We start from the raw sequence: 19,827 nt of genomic DNA, 5'->3' as shown, positions 1-19,827 counted from the left end.
GGCATGGAGAATAGGAAAGAAGAAACTTCTAGACTAGAGGGAAGAGATTGAGGTTATCAAGGGTAAGAAAAAGACCAAAGCCCAGAGGGCTGTGGAGAAGGGCAATGTGAATGAAACTTTCTCTTATTTTACCTGCCCATGCATATGATTCTTGGACTGTGAATTGCAGGATTGTACAGATAGCTTCAGGTTGTACACATGACAACACAGGGATTTTCAAAGGGAGAAAATAAATCAGTCAAGTGCAAAGAGCGAAAGACAGTGACCCAGCTATCGAAGGTGCAGCAGTGCAATTCTGCCTGTTGTACAGATGGTCTCAGGCAAGTGGTTGTAAAGATGAGGGAAAGCAGAATAAGCCATGACAGTCAAATTCAATGGTGCCTTTACCACACAGGAGGAAGTAGTGCTGTACCATCCACACTGTAGTCGTGGTAGAGTCATGGTAGAGTAGAATCATTTGAAAAGCAAGTGTAGCTTGAAGCAGGAATTCAGATGTGCTCAATACATAGTTGCAGCAACCTAAGACAGTACTGAATTTCCCCTTTGTCCCTAAGTGTCAGCAGAAGGTTAATATCCCACAGAGCAGAATCAGTGGAATGGACTGTGTGAGGGCTTTCACAGCTGCTTCTGTGCAAAATCCTATGTTTTGGCTTAAATTTCCATAGCAGCAATTTAAACAGCTGCTTATTAAGTGGGCAGCGCTTAATTCTGTTCTAGAAACATGTGTGGTTAGTATCTCTGGGCAGTACTGTGTGGCCTGAGCTTTCACTGACATGTAGCTTTCTCGTTCATTTCATTTCCCAGAGAGGCATCCGCACTTTCTCCACCCTCCTCCACCTCCAATAAAACTGCAGTTGCAGAATTAGATTCTTTGCACTTGTATCAGAGTAGCTTTTTGTCACCTAATATGAGCTTCTCTTCATTATTTGCAGACCTGTTTAGTATGCTCACTTCCCTGAAGTAATAATTTTTTTTAGGGCCCTTCAATTTTGGTTTGAAAACTTGAAGAACTCTGATGTGGTGGTTGGAAAGTATAAATTCCGGCTCCAAGTCAGGGTGATGAGGAGAAAGAGAAGTGGGGACTAGACAGCTGGAAGCCGGGAGGGGCAGCAGCACTTAGTTCCACCCCATAATTACCTTTCATGTGCTGAGAATAGGAATCGGAATAGCCATTTCTGACATTTTATTGTAGGGGAAAAAAATACAACATAAACTGTATCCTGCATCATGAAGCTGGTTTTCTGTATCTTCAGCTCCAGATTTAGTTTCTTTACAAAACATGATTTCTGACCAAACATTCTGGGTAAAGTACTGGAATCCAGCCTGTGCAGCCTGGATGAACCACACTTGAGTGTTGGCTCTTTGCACAGACCAAGGAAGGAAGGAATTTTTACCACTAGTCTCTCCCTTGTCCCTTCCCCCTTCGTTAGGGGACAGTATCTGACTTTGCCAGACCCACTCCTGTTCCTTCCTCTTGGTCCCTTCTGAAAGGTAAGTCAAGGTTAGGATTTTATTCTTTTTTACTTGTTTTGGTTCTTTTCAGTGCTTTTTGCTTTTGTTTTGGGTGTTAGATTTTTTTTTTAAAATCTTAGAAAGAACTTTAACACCAGCATTTTAAATAAGTTTCCATGGTTGTAAGTTGCAGGACTTGGCCCCAAGGCAGCTGAGGTGCACACGTGCTCCATTCTACTTTCATTATGTACCACACTGCTCCCTCACACTCATGCTGAGGCTGTTGCTTAATCCTTTACCAAACGGGATGAATTTTTCCAACATTTGCAATGGCTGTTCCTAATGCTTGTTCTTTTCTAAAACAGTGATCTGATACAATTAATACAGCAGGGAAGATAATGGTGTTGGAAATGGAAGGTTGAGAAGTTCAGCCAGATTTTCTGTTTGCCTGTTTTTCACTGTATTCTCTCATTCTCCAGGTAACAGCGACCAGTCAGGATCTCAGGAGAAACTTCTCATTGAAAGCCAAGGCCTTACCGGATGCTCTCCTCGGGATTCGGGCTGCTACGAAAGCAGTGAAAACCTGGAGAATGGTAATGGTGACAGCAATGAGCCTTATAATCCCTGCAGCCTTTTTTCAGTAGATAATTTCATATACTTTCTGCTCTTGTTCCTACCTAACACAATACTTCACTTTCTCCTTTGCTCTGACTGCCTCTTTCCCTCTTGGTTTGAGCTATTGGTTTTCATTGCTACAGTTTCTAATTTATTTATTTGCATTGCTAGGAAACAGATCACATTTCACAAATAATCTTTCTTTTGTGATGCTAAGGCAACAACAGGTACTCTCACTGCCCTTCCCTGCCTTCTCCACTCTCTATCATATTCTCATGCAACTGTTCCTCATGAGGCTTGCACTGCTTACACTCTGACAACCCATGTGTAAGGGACCACTGGCAATGGAGAAGTCACTGAACTCCACTGAGATCAGGAGGATTTCTTCTAAACTCATCCAAAAACTGTTTAGAAAAAATGTTCTCTGTTTTAGGCCGTATTTTCGTGTTTGCTTAGGTTGCATGTTGCATTCCTCTCTGACCAGAAGCCAAATGCAGAGATTTAGGACTTTTTAGTGTATGAACACTAGCAAGTTAAATTAATTGAGAAGTTGGCAAGGAAATAAACTATTGCCAATGGCATCCTGGGGTGTATTAGAAGGGGTGTGGTCAGTAGGTCGAGAGAGGTTCTCCTCCCCCTCTACTCTGCCCTGGTGAGGCCGCATCTGGAATATTGTGTCCAGTTCTGGGCCCCTCAGTTCAAGAAGGACAGGGAACTGCTAGAGAGAGTCCAGCGCAGAGCCACGAAGATGATTAAGGGAGTGGAACATCTCCCTTATGAGGAGAGGCTGAGGGAGCTGGGTCTCTTTAGCTTAGAGAAGAGGAGACTGAGGGGTGACCTCATCAATGTTTATAAATATGTAAAGGGCAAGTGTCATGAGGAGGGAGCCAGGCTCTTCTCAGTGACATCCCTTGACAGGACAAGGGGCAATGGGTGCAAGCTGGAGCACAGGAGATTCCACTTAAATTTGAGGAAAAACTTCTTTACGGTGAGGGTGACTGAACACTGGAACAGGCTGCCCAGAGAGGTTGTGGAGTCTCCTTCTCTGGAGACATTCAAAACCCGCCTGGACGCGTTCCTGTGTGATATGGTCTAGGCAATCCTGCCCCGGCAGGGGGATTGGACTAGGTGATCTTTCGAGGTCCCTTCCAATCCCTAACATTCTGTGATTCTGTGATTCTGTGATTAAAAAAATGCTTATGATATCAGTTCATATGACCTTGTCTTGCATCAGTGAAAGGTGATGCACTGAAAAATTACCAAGACAGATGATAATAGAGATTACTCTTTCTGTTCTGAAGAAAGGAGGTGGTTGTGCTGACTGAGCATGCTTTACTTAAGGGATGGTGGAAACCTGTTATTAGGGATGAAATATTAAAATAAATGAAATTGGTTTGAGTTTGGCATCATCACTCCAAGCACTTGAGCCCTGGCTTGGCCTCAGACTGACTGGTTTCATTGCTAACATCCAGTATAAACAGGAAACCAAGAACAGAATAGAGATACTGTACGCCCCTTGTAGTGGCCATTTTTCCAATTTAAAATACGAGCTAAAGGTCTTTCTCTTAGTATCTGCGTTTTCTGTCAGTCTGCCACTCAGAAATAACCATTTATTGAAGAAAATAGCAATTTGCTTTGAAGCTGAATGAAATCAGCAATATACTAAATTCCTGAAAGCAGAGAGATTTTTTTTTCCTTGAATATGAATCCCCATACAGTAGGAATACTGGAATATAATCATAGCTAAATATATGGTATATATGACAATTTTATTTCCTTTTTCTCTCTAAGTGCCATCATAATGATAGCTGTAGCACTGAAGTTAAATTGCTGCCTGTACATTTTCCTTATTTTAACAGTATAATAAAATCTTTAGAAAGCAATTGTCATTGCCTGTCTTGCTTAGATACTTACTATTACATTTAAACTAATATTTTTTTGCAGAATGTGAAATACCACTGATGATTTTTATATTGCTTTTCATGTATGGCTTTGCTGCATTTCTGCATCATTTTTGGTCACAAATGCATTTAGTGCTTGTCTTGAAAACCATTATGAAAAGAACATTTGGTATGGGATTCATTCAGAGATTTTGGCAAGGCTGGTTAATCTGAAATGTGCTCCACCTTCTTTGCAAAGTTCATGGACCATCGTTGTTTATGTGCATATTGTTTTCAAAATACATTGGATTCTCATCTGTTAAAATAAGAATAATCATTTGTCTAGTATAAACATCATAATGTGCAGATCAGCAATAATAAACTGCACTTCATGAAAGGGAGTTGCATTCTGAGAAGAAATTGGTCATCAGATTTTCTGAGGAATGGTTATACGTAATATTTTGATGACTAGTATAGTGTGCTGTTTTGGGCTGATACTGGACCTTTGGGCATCAGTTCAAGATTTCAGAGCTGCTCTTACATTTTGGCTAGAAAATGGTTTGCTATGTATTGTGACAGTGGTGCAGGTGTATCTTTTATAGGTACTTCTCTGGGTCCCACTGCAGAAATATTTGGGTGTTCACATAGGTATGCACAATGTCCTTACAGCAGCATTGTGATTTTATTCCAGTTTAAAGAGCAAGGAAGATACAGTTTGTGAGCTATTCAGTGGTAAGACAGGAAGAACATAAGGGCAGAAAGCAACCATCCATGATCAGACCATGAGTCCGTATAGTCCAGTCCTTGGTTCGAAACAAGGCAGAGAGAGCAAGCTCTCCTTTAGACTTCTGACAACAGTGCAGTTATTGGGCATCTTCTGTGTGCAAGCATCGTCTGTCTGAGATGCATTTGGAAACCATATTGGAAATCTAGTTCTCACAGGACCGGCCAAATGCAGATAGCTCTAGAGTAGTATCGGAACAGTGCAAGCATATTTGGTGCTTCCCTGGGGACTCTTGGGGAATTAATCATTTAAGGACTTAAAGACTTCAAAAATTGGTTACTGTTTCCTGGCATTCATCCATTTTCCTGAAACTGTTTGTTTTTATGAACATCTCTGGTCTTCCTTACAACCTCCATACCTAACAGTGTCTGTGTATAGACCTCTGTCATACTTCTTCCCAAGTCATATTTCTTCTAGTCTGAGAAGGCCTGTTAATTATTCCTTATAGGTCATTCATGTCTCTGATCATGCCTGGCGTCTTTGAACCTTTTCTTGTTGTGCTGTATAGCTTTTTTAAGTAGAGAGGGGATGTGACGAGATCAGAATTTCACATGCAATGCACAGAGCTGAAGAGGCAAACAAACCCTGGCTTTATCAGTGGGTTAAGGGTGTTCTCTGATTTGTTCAGAAAGTAAGGCCCAGATTTCCATAGTGCAAAGTGGGCATCCTAAGCACTTAAGCATTCAGAGCTAATTAGTCAGAAAAGGAAGCAACAGAAGAGGTGGACACATTGCCATTTCTACTAGTAGTGTGTGTTTCTACTAGTTTGTAATCATTTAAAAAAGCAGTGAGGCTAGGATTGTGTACCATGCCATCATCTTTGTTGTGTCAATAGAGCAGTTTGAAATGCATGCAAAATACAGCCACAGAAAGCAATGCCAAAATGAAGTTAATAAAATCTGGGATCTGGGCAGGCCACTGAATGCATTCTGTGTCTGTTTTTTGAACACTTAAATTTCTGAGAGCAATCTTCCATTCAGAAAAAAGTACTAAGAGAAACACTGAAAATTTGTTGCTGTAGCTCTGGTACCTCTGGAAATATTCCCCAAGATAATTTCCTTTCTTCTGAGGCAGATGATAGAAGGGAATTGGAAAAGTTCCTTCTCTGTATTCTAATAACAAGAAATATCATGAAAGGTGGACAGTGCTTTGTCTAACAAAAACGGCACCATAACATCAAACAAAAGACTTGAAGTATGCCTGTAGCTTGAACTGAACCTGGAAACAATACAAAGTTTCCATTCATTTTGTGTAGGGACCACCTTTGTTATCTTAGTTTTCACCCAGACACCTGTGTCCTTCTGCACACATTTAAATCAGAGGTACTATTTTGGTTGACAGCACTATTAAAGGCATTAGACTGCTTAACTGTACCAGGGAATCATAAGATTGAATTATTATCAAAAATGCTAACATTAAAAATGTGTTTTAAACCTTATTAGCTATACACTTTAACCCTTTGTAGGTTTTTTTCATGTTTTGTTCTGAGATAGAGAGAGAATGTTACATTTGTGGACATTGTTTATATAGCTCTCCACTTTATGAAAACAACATAAAAACATATTTAAAAGTCTATTTTCAGGAAATATTACCTTCCTTAATGTCGCAGAAGCATAATAAAATTTCACCTGGCAGTCAGGAGGAGGGAAGGAATATCTAGAAAAAGAGAAATCACAGCTGCCCTCCTGCTATTGCTCTTGACTTAAATCTAGTAAGATAAATTACATTCAGAACCCCTGTCTTTTGTACAAAACAGTAGAATTAAACCCATCACTTTTTAAAAACATTTTGAAGCAGAAAGCTTAAAGATTGCGTGTTCAGTTATGTATTTTATAGACAAAATGTTTTGAACTTCCTCCCATCCTTTCCACATATGTATTTTTATGCAAAACAGGGCTGGAATGAACTAAAGATTTTATTTTACTTTCCCAAAATTTTTCTTTTGTTGTTTTTCTTTGTTTTTTTCCTTCTTCGTTTTCCTATTTCCCATTTCTTCTTTTTTACATTCCCAGCCTACTGGTTTTACGCAGACATATCCCATTTCTAAACAAATGTTGTTTACTAGATACCCTTATGGCCTCAGTAAGAGCTTATATTGCACAGTAGTGGCATTTCTTACAACTTCACTTTCAGTGTCCAGGTTCTTGAGTGTGCTTTCCTAAAACAAGTATAACTCCTGATCAATATTTCAGATTGAAAAGAAGGTACATGGATTTTGTTATGTAAGCTGTGACAGCAAGCCCCAGACAATATGGTGAATTACTGCATAGGTCAGACGTGTACTGGCAAATATGAATAATGAAAATAGAACACTCCTTTCCATACTCATTACATATTGACATTAGTGCCTGCAGGCACTAAAAAATGAATCTAACATTTCTTACATGACTTTTTAATGTGGTTGTACGTTATTTTCAGAAGGCTGTGGCCTAGCTCCGTGGAAAGGTACAGGCAGAGAAGTTTTTCTGCTACTTCTCTGAGCTATCTGAACTCAAGGTAGTAGCAAGAGAGCCAACTTCATGTGTGATGTGTCTTTATTAGCATTTTGGGTTAATGGTAATATGTAGCTTGAGTTGAATTGTGGACCATACAGCTTCTGATAAAGGAGTTCCTGTATGCTTGCATTCATCCATGTAGGCACACCTTGTTTTCAGATAGAATAACCTTGCTGGCATACCAGTAAATGCAACCAACTTTTTTGAGGAGAATGTTCTCCTTATTTCTCTTTAAATGTAACCTCCATTTTCTTTGCTAGTTTTCTGGATACTTTGTTTTTTAAACTCCTTGAGCAGAGAAAGAGACAAGAGAAAGAGAGAAAGCACGCTGTTTCTCTTTTAGGTTAAACAGGTTTGTTCATTCATATTCAAAGCGAGCAGTGTATATTATTCAAAAGTCAAGCACTGAGCTTCAGGATAAAGCTTTGAAGGCAAGCTGTATGAGGAGAAATCCATTGCTTAAAAGTACAGCATTAATTTAGTTCCAGTGAAGTTAGCAAAACTTCTCAGCTCTCAAAAAGTAACTGGTCCTTTAACGGGCAGCTACTGATTGCCTATTATTACAGAGTTTTGATAACGTTTAGCCTAATCTGTTAACCTGTTATTTTGTTTTTCTCTCCATTGGAAAAAGAAGTTTCAAGCTTTATCTATCTGTCTATCTATCTATCCATCCTGATTTTAGAAAGCTTGCTGTACATGGGGGAAAGTATCCATGTCACCCAGAAAACAATAACTATTCAGGATGTGCTGTCATTCTGAGAGGATGTCTGCTTTGAGGCAAATTTATTTCTGTCTTGCTAAAAAGAAATGAAGAAAGATCTATGCGGTATTTGAGAAATGACCTTGTATTTCATACTAATGAATACTCTAATGAGCTCAGTCCCTTTGATCAGAATTTTTCTGTCAGGCAGATTTGATGGACTTCACTGTTTAAAATCAGTGGCGCATATCCCATAGAACTATAAAATAAAGCTTACAAAGAACATGTGGTTCATATTGATTCATGTCATCTCGTCTTAAGTGGTTATAATAAAACACCACCTCTCTAAGATCTTCCACTTCAATAAGACACTGTGACATGAGAATAACACTAAGATTAGTCACATTTGAAACTCCCTTTTGAAACACTTCTCCATTTCATAGTATAAGACCTTTTTCCGTTAAAATCTGCTGTCCCTAAAAGTAATTTTACAAAGGGACTGGTGCAACACCAGTCTTCCAACAGTTTTTTGCTCTCTGGTTTGCTATTGCAAATAGTTCGCTGCTCATTTAAAAGATGAAATAACACTATTGGCACATTTTGTAATTAAAATTAATAAACAGGATCTTTTTTTTTTTAAAGAAAAAAAGCTTTCCTGAGCATTCTAGTAAACTTCATTAGAAGGTGAGCATAATTACTGATATCCTAAACAAATTAGAAAAGTAGAAAAAAATGGTAGGTCTTTTGAGTTATTTCTGTGTGGAGTAAAACCAGTTCATATAATGGGTATAGGGTATCAGTTCTAACTGTAGGATATTTCTACACTGAAAAAGGTTTACATGAGCAAAACCTCAAATCTCTGCAAATTGGGGAATAGGAAGGATATTAAGTATTTTAAATGTATTAATTCCTTCATTAATAAAGCTGAAGCTCACAAATTCGTATGCTTAAAATGGCACTGAGTTCTTGTACATTTAGAGTTAACAGAGTAAATAATTTTGTTTCAAAGGCATTTAGAAGTGATCCGTTATTTACACTGCAGAGTGAGTTTTGTTGTTTTTTTAACAGTGGATTGTGATTTATTTGCTTCTAGGTAAAACTCGAAGGACCTGTCTTCTGCCCTCAAAATCAGCAAGTGAGCATAGCTTTAAGGACTTCAGCAGAAACCAGCTATCAAATTATCCTACGCTTCCACTGACCAAGTCAATAGAGACTCTACAGCAAGGGGAAAAAGAAAGCCGGCTGAGTTGTGCGCATCGTGCTCTGAAGAGCTCTGTCAAACCTCCAGCTGTTACAGGTCTGAAGAACCGTAGAAGTTTACCGGTTGCCGTCTGTCGGAGCTATGAAACTCTGGATGGCCCCCAGGGTGTAGATACATGGCCAAGATCTCACTCGCTGGATGATCTCCAGGGAGAATCCAATACTAACCTACAGGACGCTAGCAAGAAAGTAGGTTCTTTTCCTCAGGATTCGCTGGATATAGCAAAAAAGGCAACTGGCTCTGCCCTGATGCCTCAGTCTCATGGAGGCAGCTGTATGGTAGATGTCTTGATGCCTAAGCAGGGTAAAGGAGCTGCTAGTTCTCAGAAGGGAAGAGCTAAGGAATTGAACTTCTCTGTAATAGAGACTGCAGGTGGAAAGCCTGCTCCATTCCCCTTGAAAAACTGTGAAGCTCAGCCTGCCTTAGTGACGCATCTTGCAACAAGGATGCCTCTGGAAATAAAAAGTAAAGGCTTTCATGACCTTGCACGGGCTGATTATGCTCCAGTTCTCAAAGGAGGTCTAGAAGCTGATCAAAGAGGCACAAATGAGGCAAGAATGCAACCAAAAAATCCTTCTCAGCCGCCACCTGTCCCTGCCAAAAAATGCCGAGAACGCCTTTCTAATGGATTATATCATCCTCCCGTGACTGCAAGTGGGAACCACTCAAGTCTAGAAGCACCATGTTTGCCAGTAAAAAAGACCAGCTCATCCACTCCCACTGATTGTCACGGAGTACCTGTCCATAGGACATCTTCTGAACAGGAGCCCAGTACCCCTCCTAGCCCACTGCCACCCTGGCTGTCAGAGCTCCCAGATACTGCTAGTGTTCAGCAGCATGTGATAAAGCTAGGTCCTGCATCAGCGAGGAAAGTCTCGTGTAGCAGGGGAATGGATCTAGAAATGGTAATAGAAAACAAGTTGCAGTCTGAAGACATTGATCTTACTGAAGAACCATACTCTGACAAGGTAAGTGGAGGACATTGCTTCAACGTTTTTATTCTACTAGCATTCCAGCATTCTTTCATTTATTGTATCTATTGTATTTTTGTGAGTAACCAGCCTAGATAAACCGTAAATCATTGGGACATCAGACATTCTATAACTATGTTTGTCTTTCCTATCAGGCCTTATGCCTAAAGTAACTCTTGTGTCATGGGGGGACTGAGAAATCCCAGTCTTATTCTGAACCTTCATCTTTAGAGGCGACTAGCACCTTGGTAGCAGTGAGCATGGAAATGTCTCTCTCTCTGCTAGTGTGGGGAATTAGAGTTGAAAACAAAAGTCATGATTGGATTTTATGCTTCCAAGAAAATCTTAATTGATAGCACAGTGATTAGGACATCCTTTGGGGAAGGAAGGAGTCCTACGATCCAGTCCTTCCTTTAGGGATTGCTTTTTAAGTTTTCATGGAATCCTGAGGAAAGCTCCTTCTTGCTCCCATCCTGCACGTCTCTTTATGTTTGTCAGTATTGATACACTTCTTTCATCTATCCTCTCTCCTTTGTGTCTGGCTGGGAACATTCAGCACGGTCGCTGTGGCATCCCTGAGGCTTTGGTACAGAGGTACTCTGAAGACTTAGACCAGCCTGAAAAGGATGTTGCCACAAACATGGACCAAGTCCGGGTAAAGCAGCTGAGGAAGCAGCATCGCATGGCAGTGAGTACTTCCATAAACTCAATTTCCTTATTTATGAGCAGACTTTTTAAAAGGACTGACTACTGATAAAGGGAGATACCTGCGAAGTCCTGGTACCAAAGTGCTCCCTGTGTTCACCCAGCAGGTACAATGTAGGTAGGGGTACTACAGGGGCGGGAGGTACCTCCTCCTGTCCTGAAGGAGGACAGTTGGTAGCTGAAAGGAGAGCGGATAGCCCTTTCTCTTGACTGAATAATAGTCTTCAAAGTCTAAGCAGACTGCAAGCAGTGGCTACAGAGACTTGCTCCCTAAGGGTGACATGTATTAAACACTTCTGTATTGAAATCTGAAAGGTTTTACACTCCTTTTTCATTTCTTAAACTATACTATTGTCCACTCCTCCTTAGCAAAAGCAGGAGGGGGAAACCATCAAAAGCTTTCATGGCTTTTTTATAAGAGAACTTGGTCTGTCTGAGGAGGTAATAGGCAAAATTGATATTCTCTTGCTTTACTGAGAAATTAAATGGATCACCCTGGAAAGTCTTGTCCATGGGTATTTTTTACTGATCTCAAACTAATTCAGAATGGCACATGATGGTTGCCCAAGCAGCTGGATACTGCCCACTGCATCTGCATTGCCAAAGTTGTTGCTGTTGCTCCTGCGCCAAGTGATCTTAGCCTTTTAACCCACACCACTCCCATACTGACAAATGTGACATGAAGGAAGTTGAAACATCTGCTATGAAATTCTAGTGGTTTGGAAGAAAGAACAAAAGAAGACTTGCTGTAAAACAAGCAGTTAAGTTTAACATTAAGGGTTGTTTTCTTTTTTTTTTTCTTTACTGTCCAGATTCCAAGTGGAGGGCTCACTGAAATTTGCCGAAAACCTGTATCCCCAGGACTTATCACCTCTATAACTGACTGGCTGATTTCCATTGGTCTACCTATGTATTCCAGCCTGCTCACAGAAGCAGGATTCAACACATTGAGCAAAGTGCCTTCTCTGTCACAAACTTGCCTTCAAGACGCTGGCATCACAGAGGAAAGGCACATAAGCAAGCTCCTGGCAGCGGCAAGACTCTTCAAACCTTTTAATCCAGAGGCAATTTAACATGCTCTATAGTGTGGCATTGCCTGGTCGAGAATCCACTGCTTCTTCCTGCACCAATAGTGTTCTAATTACTTCACATAGCTGAAGGGATCAAGGAAGTGGCTCCCAATGACAGGCAGATACCTTCTTCAAAGGATATGAAATGTTTCTATTGCTATCTTTGGCAACTGAAGGAGAAGAGAAGCAACCACCAGGTAACATAGATGTGGTACTTCCCTCCCCCCTCACTCCCCTGTAAAGTATTCTTATTTCATAAAGTGCACAGGGTTCGCCTGAGAATCAGACAGCTTCGCAGAATTAAGGGACCCTTGCACATTTTCCTCAAGTTTGTGAAAGTAATACTAGTAATAGGCCCTGTTCCTATGGAGAGCTCCTTAGGTTGGGGGTCTTCTGTACATCTAGGTTCCAGGTACCTGGAGTCAGTCCTAAAGACCAGGTACAAGCCAAGGTGCAAATTCCGGTAGAAGCTGTTTGGCAAATGCCTTTTGTTTATTTTAGCAGTCTAGAGCTAAACACAACTCCCCCCCGGCCATCCTCGCTGTTGCTTGGTATAGGTCCCAATATGCCACAAAGCCTTTAGCTAGGCCAAAGTTAATGGACTGGAATTAGTTTTCAGTGTGGTCCATCTCTGTCACTCCAATGCAACTAACCCACGGAGAGTCAGAAAGCTTCTTTTTATTTGTACAGAGCTGAGGTCATTTTTATAACTGCTTTCTAGCAATCAGCTTTTTATTTGCCTCAAAATAAGCTTTTAAGCAGTTACCTAGTGTTCACTTACCTGTATTCATGTTTCTCCAGCCTTATTTCAACCTGCCACCCTTAAGCTGCACTTAGGGCGATTTCCAGCTGAAGTAGCTTCTATAAAATTCCTCATCGTAACATCTTCTGTGTTGTAGAGATGCTTTTACAAATGCAGGGTTATGCTAGGTTTCGGTTGTCAGGCTAACTTCTTGTTCGCTACAGTCTGCATTTACTCTTGTTACTAAACTGTTCCAAGATATACGGCCTTGTATATATGTAACTGCTTTTCATTTTAATCATATTCTGTGTACTGTGTTATATTGTCAATCATTATGCTGCAGCTTTGACTTGGTATCCTGACCATATCAATTCCAAACAGTGGGTTTCTGAAAATGCAAATTCACTTGTGGGAGATAAAATGCATCAAAAAAGCAAATTGTGTCCCATAGAAATCATCAGATCCAGTAACTCCATTGCATGGATGAAAAAAATCCTATATAGTCTTCTGAATTACACTGTGATTTTACAACAGTTGACATCCCTCATAGCTGTGTGTTAATGTTACCACTCACTGGAAGAGAGCGTTGTTCTGGCATATGTGGTGAACCATTTTTCCATGATGTAATGATATTTTTCTGCCTAAATCTGCCTAAAACGTTCTATTCGCATATGTGGCTAATGACAGATTTTATTTTTCTATATGGGTACACATTTTATATACCAAATACAGATTATCATGAATAGCACATAAGTAGCTTTTTTTTGGGCGTCTATATATGGTGTGTCCTTCCGCTTCTTGTAGCACAAACGCTCCATGGAAGAGAGAACAAGCTTACTCCGGCAGGTAAAGGGAGATAGGATAGAAACCTGGGCACAGGCCAGGGCGTGTAGCTGTTTCCAGTATCAGTTCTGACATCAACTTACTGTAAAAAAACGGACAAGGCAGTTCACTGTTTGGTGCCTCAGTTGTCCCAGCCTCATACTGAGCTAATGACACTTTTCCTGATAAAATGCTCTCAGACTGATGAATGAAAAATTGTGGTTACTCCATGATTCCTTACTATATATGGATCTTTCATTGTCATCTTTTAAGTCAGGTGAACTATGCGTTTTACTACAGATGATAATTAATTTGGCTCCTGGTAGAATTGATAAGTGTTAGGTTTACTTTCCTCATTTCATATTTCACCACACTGTCATTTCTACTGCACACCGTCATGTGAAGGCAACTAATTTACTGATGTGACTTGAAATTGTTCTCAAGCAAAGCTCCTCTTGATCTGTTTCTGTAATGTTCTCCTTGGTGTGTGGATAATTAGCATGTTCTAATGTGACAGCATCAGGAAACATACAGCGTTGGTGTTTTGCACAGCTGGTGAAAATCTAAAAAAAAAGAAAAAAAGGTAAAAAAAGAAAATTAAGTGTCTTTTTAATAATGATGATTTGTGTGTTGTTCCTCTCTGAGGCTTACATGGCGACTATCAGTAAGCAGGAGATGGAAAGAGTATTGAGGCTTCCTAGGATTGCTGGCAGGGGCCAGAACTGAGTAGAAGTAAGTAGACAGCAGCTATATTGGAGCAAGGGAAAAGTCCAAGCTGGCTATATGCAATAAAAAAGGAAACAAATCTCCTGGTGTTGCAGGGAAGGCAAGTCACATAATACAGCTCTCCCACGTTACTTACTTTCCCCTCTCTTAATAACAGAAGGAGAATTATGGGAATAAGATGAACCTGTGTAAACCACTCCTTGTAAATCCATGATTTTTAAGTGATTGTGTAGCCCACGGAAACCAAATCACACCCATCAGGACTGGAGTGAGCAGTTTGAGATTTGTGAGTTTTAATAATTGCTTTGTTTTTCTTTTTAAGACTGTGCTCTGTGGTCTTACTTGAATTGCAATTTTAGTTTATATTTTAATCTAAAAAAGCCTTAAGCTTCTCAGTGTTTGAGCTTCCCTGCTGTGGTTTCAGTGACCTGTGGTGTTCCCCGAGCAGGTGAGGCGGTGTGGTATGAGAGCCATAACCTCTCACATTTTCTTGCAACCGTTCAGTGCTCTAAGCAAAAGTTCGCCTGTTGACTCTTGGGAAGCACGAAAGAAATCTGCTGCTGGAATCCTAATCTGCTCTGCTCAGGCTAACGATGTTAAGTATCTATCCGCTGTACCATTGTAACTCAAACAGCTATTTAACAATAGAAGCAGCAAGCCCAAAAATACTACCAAATGCCATCATAACCGTAAGCTTCGATCGATCACCCTCTGTTACTACCCAGGTGGCAGTGACACCTGTAGTTCCCTGTGCTCTCCTGTGAGCCTGGCTTTGGATGCAGACTGGGAGCACGATCAGAAGCATTAAACGTTGCATTATTCAAACAGGGCATCATCTCTAAGAGCAGCAATAGTGGTCGATTCACCAAGTCACAGCTGTGCAGTTGTACTGTATTATTTTTAGAATAAATAATACTTTTGGTCCAAGATACTTTTATCTTTAATTGACACCCTCTGGGGAATCAAAACTGTCAAGCAAGTTATGTAACAACTAACAAAGTTGCACTTTCTGTATATGAAATCAATATTTAAATAACTTATTTTTCTCCATTTGCTGTTCTTAAATGATGTAAGTAGCTGTAATATACCAGTACTCAATATGTCCTGCAGTTTGCTTCAACCCAAGAAAGCTGTGTATTGTAAAGAGAAAAAAAAAGAAAAAACAAAATATGAATGTGTAAAGATTATTGTGCTGTTTCATTTAGCAAAAAAAATGGTTGACAAAAGGGTTTTCCTGTGTATCAAAACTTGTCTATAATTATATGTCATACTGTTCATAGATAAAAAGTAAATAAATTTCCTTGATCTCTCTCTTTTTTTTTGGTTGTTTTTATTTTCATTAACAGATCTTCTATTTACTGGTCTGGTAGCAGTGTCCAGCTATTTAATTACTTTACTTGTATCCTGGCCTCTCTCCCTGCAGCTTATCAAGCCTGTAGTACCCCCAACACATATCTACAGCAGGAGAAAAAGGCTAAAACCAAAAAGATTAAAAGCCCGGACAATCCAGGACTAGAAGCAGCCCTCAAAATGTGATTGTGTGGGTTGCGGATCATCACTGTCCGAACTTTGTCTCTCATATCCCGTGAGCATCCAGCTGCTGGGCCCAGGGAGATGTGTGCGAGGGGTCTCCCAGGTCTCCCTTTGGGAGCTTTTCTGCTTTGCAATGGAATAAATAATGGTGGAACCAGAGAAAGCGTACACAAGTATAGTGCTCTGGAGTTGTAGTTACAGCTCTTGCCTGAAAGAAGAGATTTCAAACCTGATTTTCAAATGCAGCTCCACGTCGCTGGGCTGGAGAGGGCGGCTGTGACTCAGAATCACAGAATCAACCAGGTTGGAAGAGACCTCTGGGATCATCGAGTCCAACCGTTGCCCTGACACCACCCTGTCAACTAGACCATGGCACTAAGTGCCATGTCCAGTCTTTTCTTAAACACATCCAGAGATGGTGACTCCACCACCTCCCTGGGCAGCCCATTCCAATGTCTAATAACCCGTTCTGAAAAGAAATTCTTGACTCCTGAGCAGTCAAGTAATCTCTGCAGTCTGTAATAAGATGCCAGTGTCACAGAATCACAGAATCAATCAGGTTGGAAGAGACCTCTGGGATCATCGAGTCCAACCATTGCCCTTACACCACCAGGTGTTAGGGCAAAGGAGCCTTAGGACAGGACTCTTGGCACTTCCTTCTAGCTCACTGTAGTGACTTACTGCTTAGTGTGCTGCATTTGCTGGTCTAGTTAAATTTGCTGTGTAATTAACGGGTACACTTAGCTACCTAACAGAATGCTGGCAGGTCCACACGGTAACAGTGCCCCATAGCTGGGAGTTAATCCTCTGTGGATTTAGCCCTAAGTAACAAGGGTGGACTGTGCCCGTATCAGTTGTTGTTAACCAGAAGCTTAACTCTGGAAATGACATAAAGAGAAAACAAAAAATCTGTTGTTTGGGTTGGGTCCAGACAGCTGAGCCTTCAGTTCCCCTCAGGCAGCGCTCCCATCAGAGCTGTACAACGTGGCGAACAGGGTGTGGGAATGAGGTAGCGTGTCAGATGTGAACTTTTAGTTGTTCTCTGTGAGTATCTTCGGGTTCAGCTGAGGAGCAGGGCCACTTCAGGGCTTCTGCACCAGAGGGCACTGCTCGGCTGGCCAGAGGGGAGCACGCACCAGTCCCGGGGCAGCAGCTGGCCCCCACGCAGGACTTTTCCAAGAGTCTCTCAAGTAACAAAACAGAAATAAAACAAACACTGCACAACATGAAAAGCCAGAGCGCTTGCCATTTCTGCAGCTGGAAGGAGTACTGCTTCCCTTCCAAGACTATGCTCCAGGACTGCTTTGGGAGCAGCTGAAACACAAAGCCCCTATCTATTGTTCTCAGCCTTTTGCTAGTGCGCTTGATCCAAATGTGTGCTAACCACCACAGCCGCTGCCAAAACCAAGCACCACCACCCGCCGACATGCACGTACCTATCCTTATTCTAAAAGTTCTCTCTCCACAAGGAGGTGTTTGCACCAGAAAAAGAGATGCGGGAGAAACGTGTTAGAATTTTTGCTACTAATACTTATAAAAAGAAACTTTATGCTTGAGCAGGAGGTTCACATGTAAGCCCATGGAGACTTAAAAGCTGTGAATGTAACGTTACCTATACCACCAGAGCTACCTCATGAGACTACTAAAGGTTAATCATTTAACATTCAGGAAGTAACACAAAGCAAAAGTCTTACTAGCTCTTCAGCTTGCCCTTTTGCAGGTACTGCAGTCTCTCATTGCATGAATGGACATAATTATTTTTTCCCTTCAATTCTGCAACACTGTGAGTTTATGCTGAACTTATGCCTGCGTGACTGCTTACAGATGTAAGCATACTGGTGATGTTCAAGCACTGACCCCAAAGCTCTGATACTACTGAGATTCTATCATTTCCAGTGGGTTTGGGCCTGTCTCCATGCAGAAGAAAAATTTTTACACATACAAATGAACTTATTCTACATCAAAAAAAAACCCTCAAAACTCTTTAAAAACTTCTCAGGACAATTATGATGGAATTAGTATGCTTCCAAAAAGAGTCAGATTAGAACAAAGCCATAGGTCTTACTTCAAGGGAACTGTGTTGCTTAGGCTGCTGTGGTTGGAGTTCATAAAAAGTCTAGGTGCCTGAGGTCAAACAGAAAGATGCCTGGTGGGATTTTAGTTGCTTCCAAGACTAGACAGGTTTGAGTAGGAGAAAAAGGTGAGTTGGGATTACAATTTTGCACTTCAGAGAGCTTTGTTGTTCATTGAATCCAGCCTTTTGACTTCACCATCTCTGAGACGAGTCCTGCATAGGCCTGGAGGTTCTAGACTTCGCTCTTCCATCTCAGGTAGGCAGAGTGCTTTGCTTCCCTGACAAGTTCTACATTCATTATATTGGCATATACTATTCTGAAAGTCCCATGAGTTGTATTTCTCCATTTAGCTACAAAAAGCATGTACAGCTGTGCAAGTTTATGAAAACAAGACCCGTATTTATGTCTGCAAATCCTGCCTTAAGGGAACACACTTGAGAATTAAGACTATCAATCTGCTACTACTTCTTTTGCTGTTTGGCTCCACTGACTCCTATGATACTGAATATATATTCACCAGGTACCAAAAATGAAAGTTGCAATTTTTTTATGTTTTACTGAAGCGTGGGTAAGCTGTTATCTAATACTCGCATTCACTTTTAAAGTCCTGATTTAAGTGGCTCATTTGCAGTTAGCCAAACAAAAACCACCTATGACCAGTTCTCTGCCTCAAAGAGTGAAACTGAATTGCCTCTCTTGCAAGTTCAATGTTGATTAAAAACAAAATGCAATGCCACCTCAACCATACAGTGAGCCTTTCCTGTACAGTACTAGCAGTGTTAGAATAATCTGTCTTTTACTCTGATGTCCGTATACCAGAGCCCCCACTGGAACTAGCTTGGTACCAAGAGCTGAGGTGACTTCAACTTCCAGGCCTTAGCAACCTCGATCTGCTGTTCAGGTCTTAGCAATTCTACAAGGCCAGAAAAAGGAAAAAAAAAAAAAAAAAAGAGGCAATGTTGTGGACCATCCAATATACCCTGAGCTGCAAGTAATTTTATAAGTTACAGTGGCTATCTGAAAGCAAGGTTAGTGATGCTGCTGAGCACACTACAACTATAGGCAAACACTATAGACCTTTTTGTTTTCTTTTGGCAGTACGGAATTACCTGCCATCCACAGGAGCTGCTGCATGAGGAAGACTGTAAGTGCTAACGGTGACAAGCAGGACTGCCCCCCTCCTGCCTCCCACCACGATGCCTGCTCACCATTTCAAGTCTGCTGCTGTGATGGAGCAGCACAGGCTGCACTTGCTTATGGATATCAAAATATGAGCATCATAGAAGGTGCTTTGGATTTGGAGCAGTGCAGTTTCTGAAGAGCAGAAGAATGGCTTAGATGAATTCAATTACACAAATAAGCACTTACGTGCTTAATAAAGTTATCTAATGAAATGAGATGAGAGATGAGAGGCTCTCTCAATTCATTAAGCCCCTCCCTTTGAGAGAGAATTTTTTATCCCCCAAGGGCTGGATTTAGCACATTCCTTGGGACCAATTGCTTCCTTCTGAGTTTTCTCTTCCGCAACCTGATGACAAAGCAGGAGAGGGTTTCAGGCTGCTTTCTGGTATACATGCGAGTATGAGTCAAAATTTGCCTTTTGGCACATAGGAAAAACCTCTGGAATGAGTCCAAGGTGCTCAAAAACTTACTCAGTCGTGTCTTGCTTCAGGAATATGGGAGGCTTCTGCCCGAGTCTGTGAGGATTCATGCAAGGTAACATTAAAAGCAATGGCACAAGCTCCTGTGCAATACCTGTCAGTGTGTAGAGATGCCTCCCCTGGAGCAGACAAGTGTCTGCAACACACAGTGTTTAACCTTACAGGCAAAGCTTCCGAACCATAGATGTTTTATGCCCAGGAACACATAAAAGAAACACATTTGTCCGTGCTTGTCTGCATAGATTCAGCCTCACTCCTTGCACCTTTGCAGGCTGCATCCTACTGCATCCTGCTGTCATGTTAGTTGTTTGGCGTGTGAGAAGACCAAAGCCAAG

General features: G+C 41.1%; 1 protein-coding gene across 5 annotated transcripts in view; it reads left to right on the top strand.

Moving 5' to 3' along the window:
* Nucleotides 1–15,481, top strand: part of SASH1 (SAM and SH3 domain containing 1) — a 126,360-nt gene extending 110,879 nt beyond the window's left edge. For all 5 annotated transcript variants that reach the window (XM_068405303.1, XM_068405292.1, XM_068405320.1 and 2 more), the window contains 4 exons: nt 1,932–2,045; nt 9,020–10,155; nt 10,715–10,846; nt 11,676–15,481. In XM_068405303.1, coding sequence (XP_068261404.1) covers nt 1,932–2,045; nt 9,020–10,155; nt 10,715–10,846; nt 11,676–11,936 — 1,643 coding nt within the window. In that variant the 3' untranslated portion in view covers nt 11,937–15,481. The remainder of the gene's footprint in view (nt 1–1,931; nt 2,046–9,019; nt 10,156–10,714; nt 10,847–11,675) is intronic.
* The last annotated feature ends 4,346 nt before the right edge of the window (nt 15,482–19,827 follow it).

Source organism: Nyctibius grandis, chromosome 1, assembly GCF_013368605.1.
Source record: "Nyctibius grandis isolate bNycGra1 chromosome 1, bNycGra1.pri, whole genome shotgun sequence".
Taxonomy (NCBI): domain Eukaryota; kingdom Metazoa; phylum Chordata; class Aves; order Nyctibiiformes; family Nyctibiidae; genus Nyctibius; species Nyctibius grandis.
Note: the sequence above shows the minus strand (reverse complement) of the source record. Positions and strands in the feature narration are given on the sequence as shown.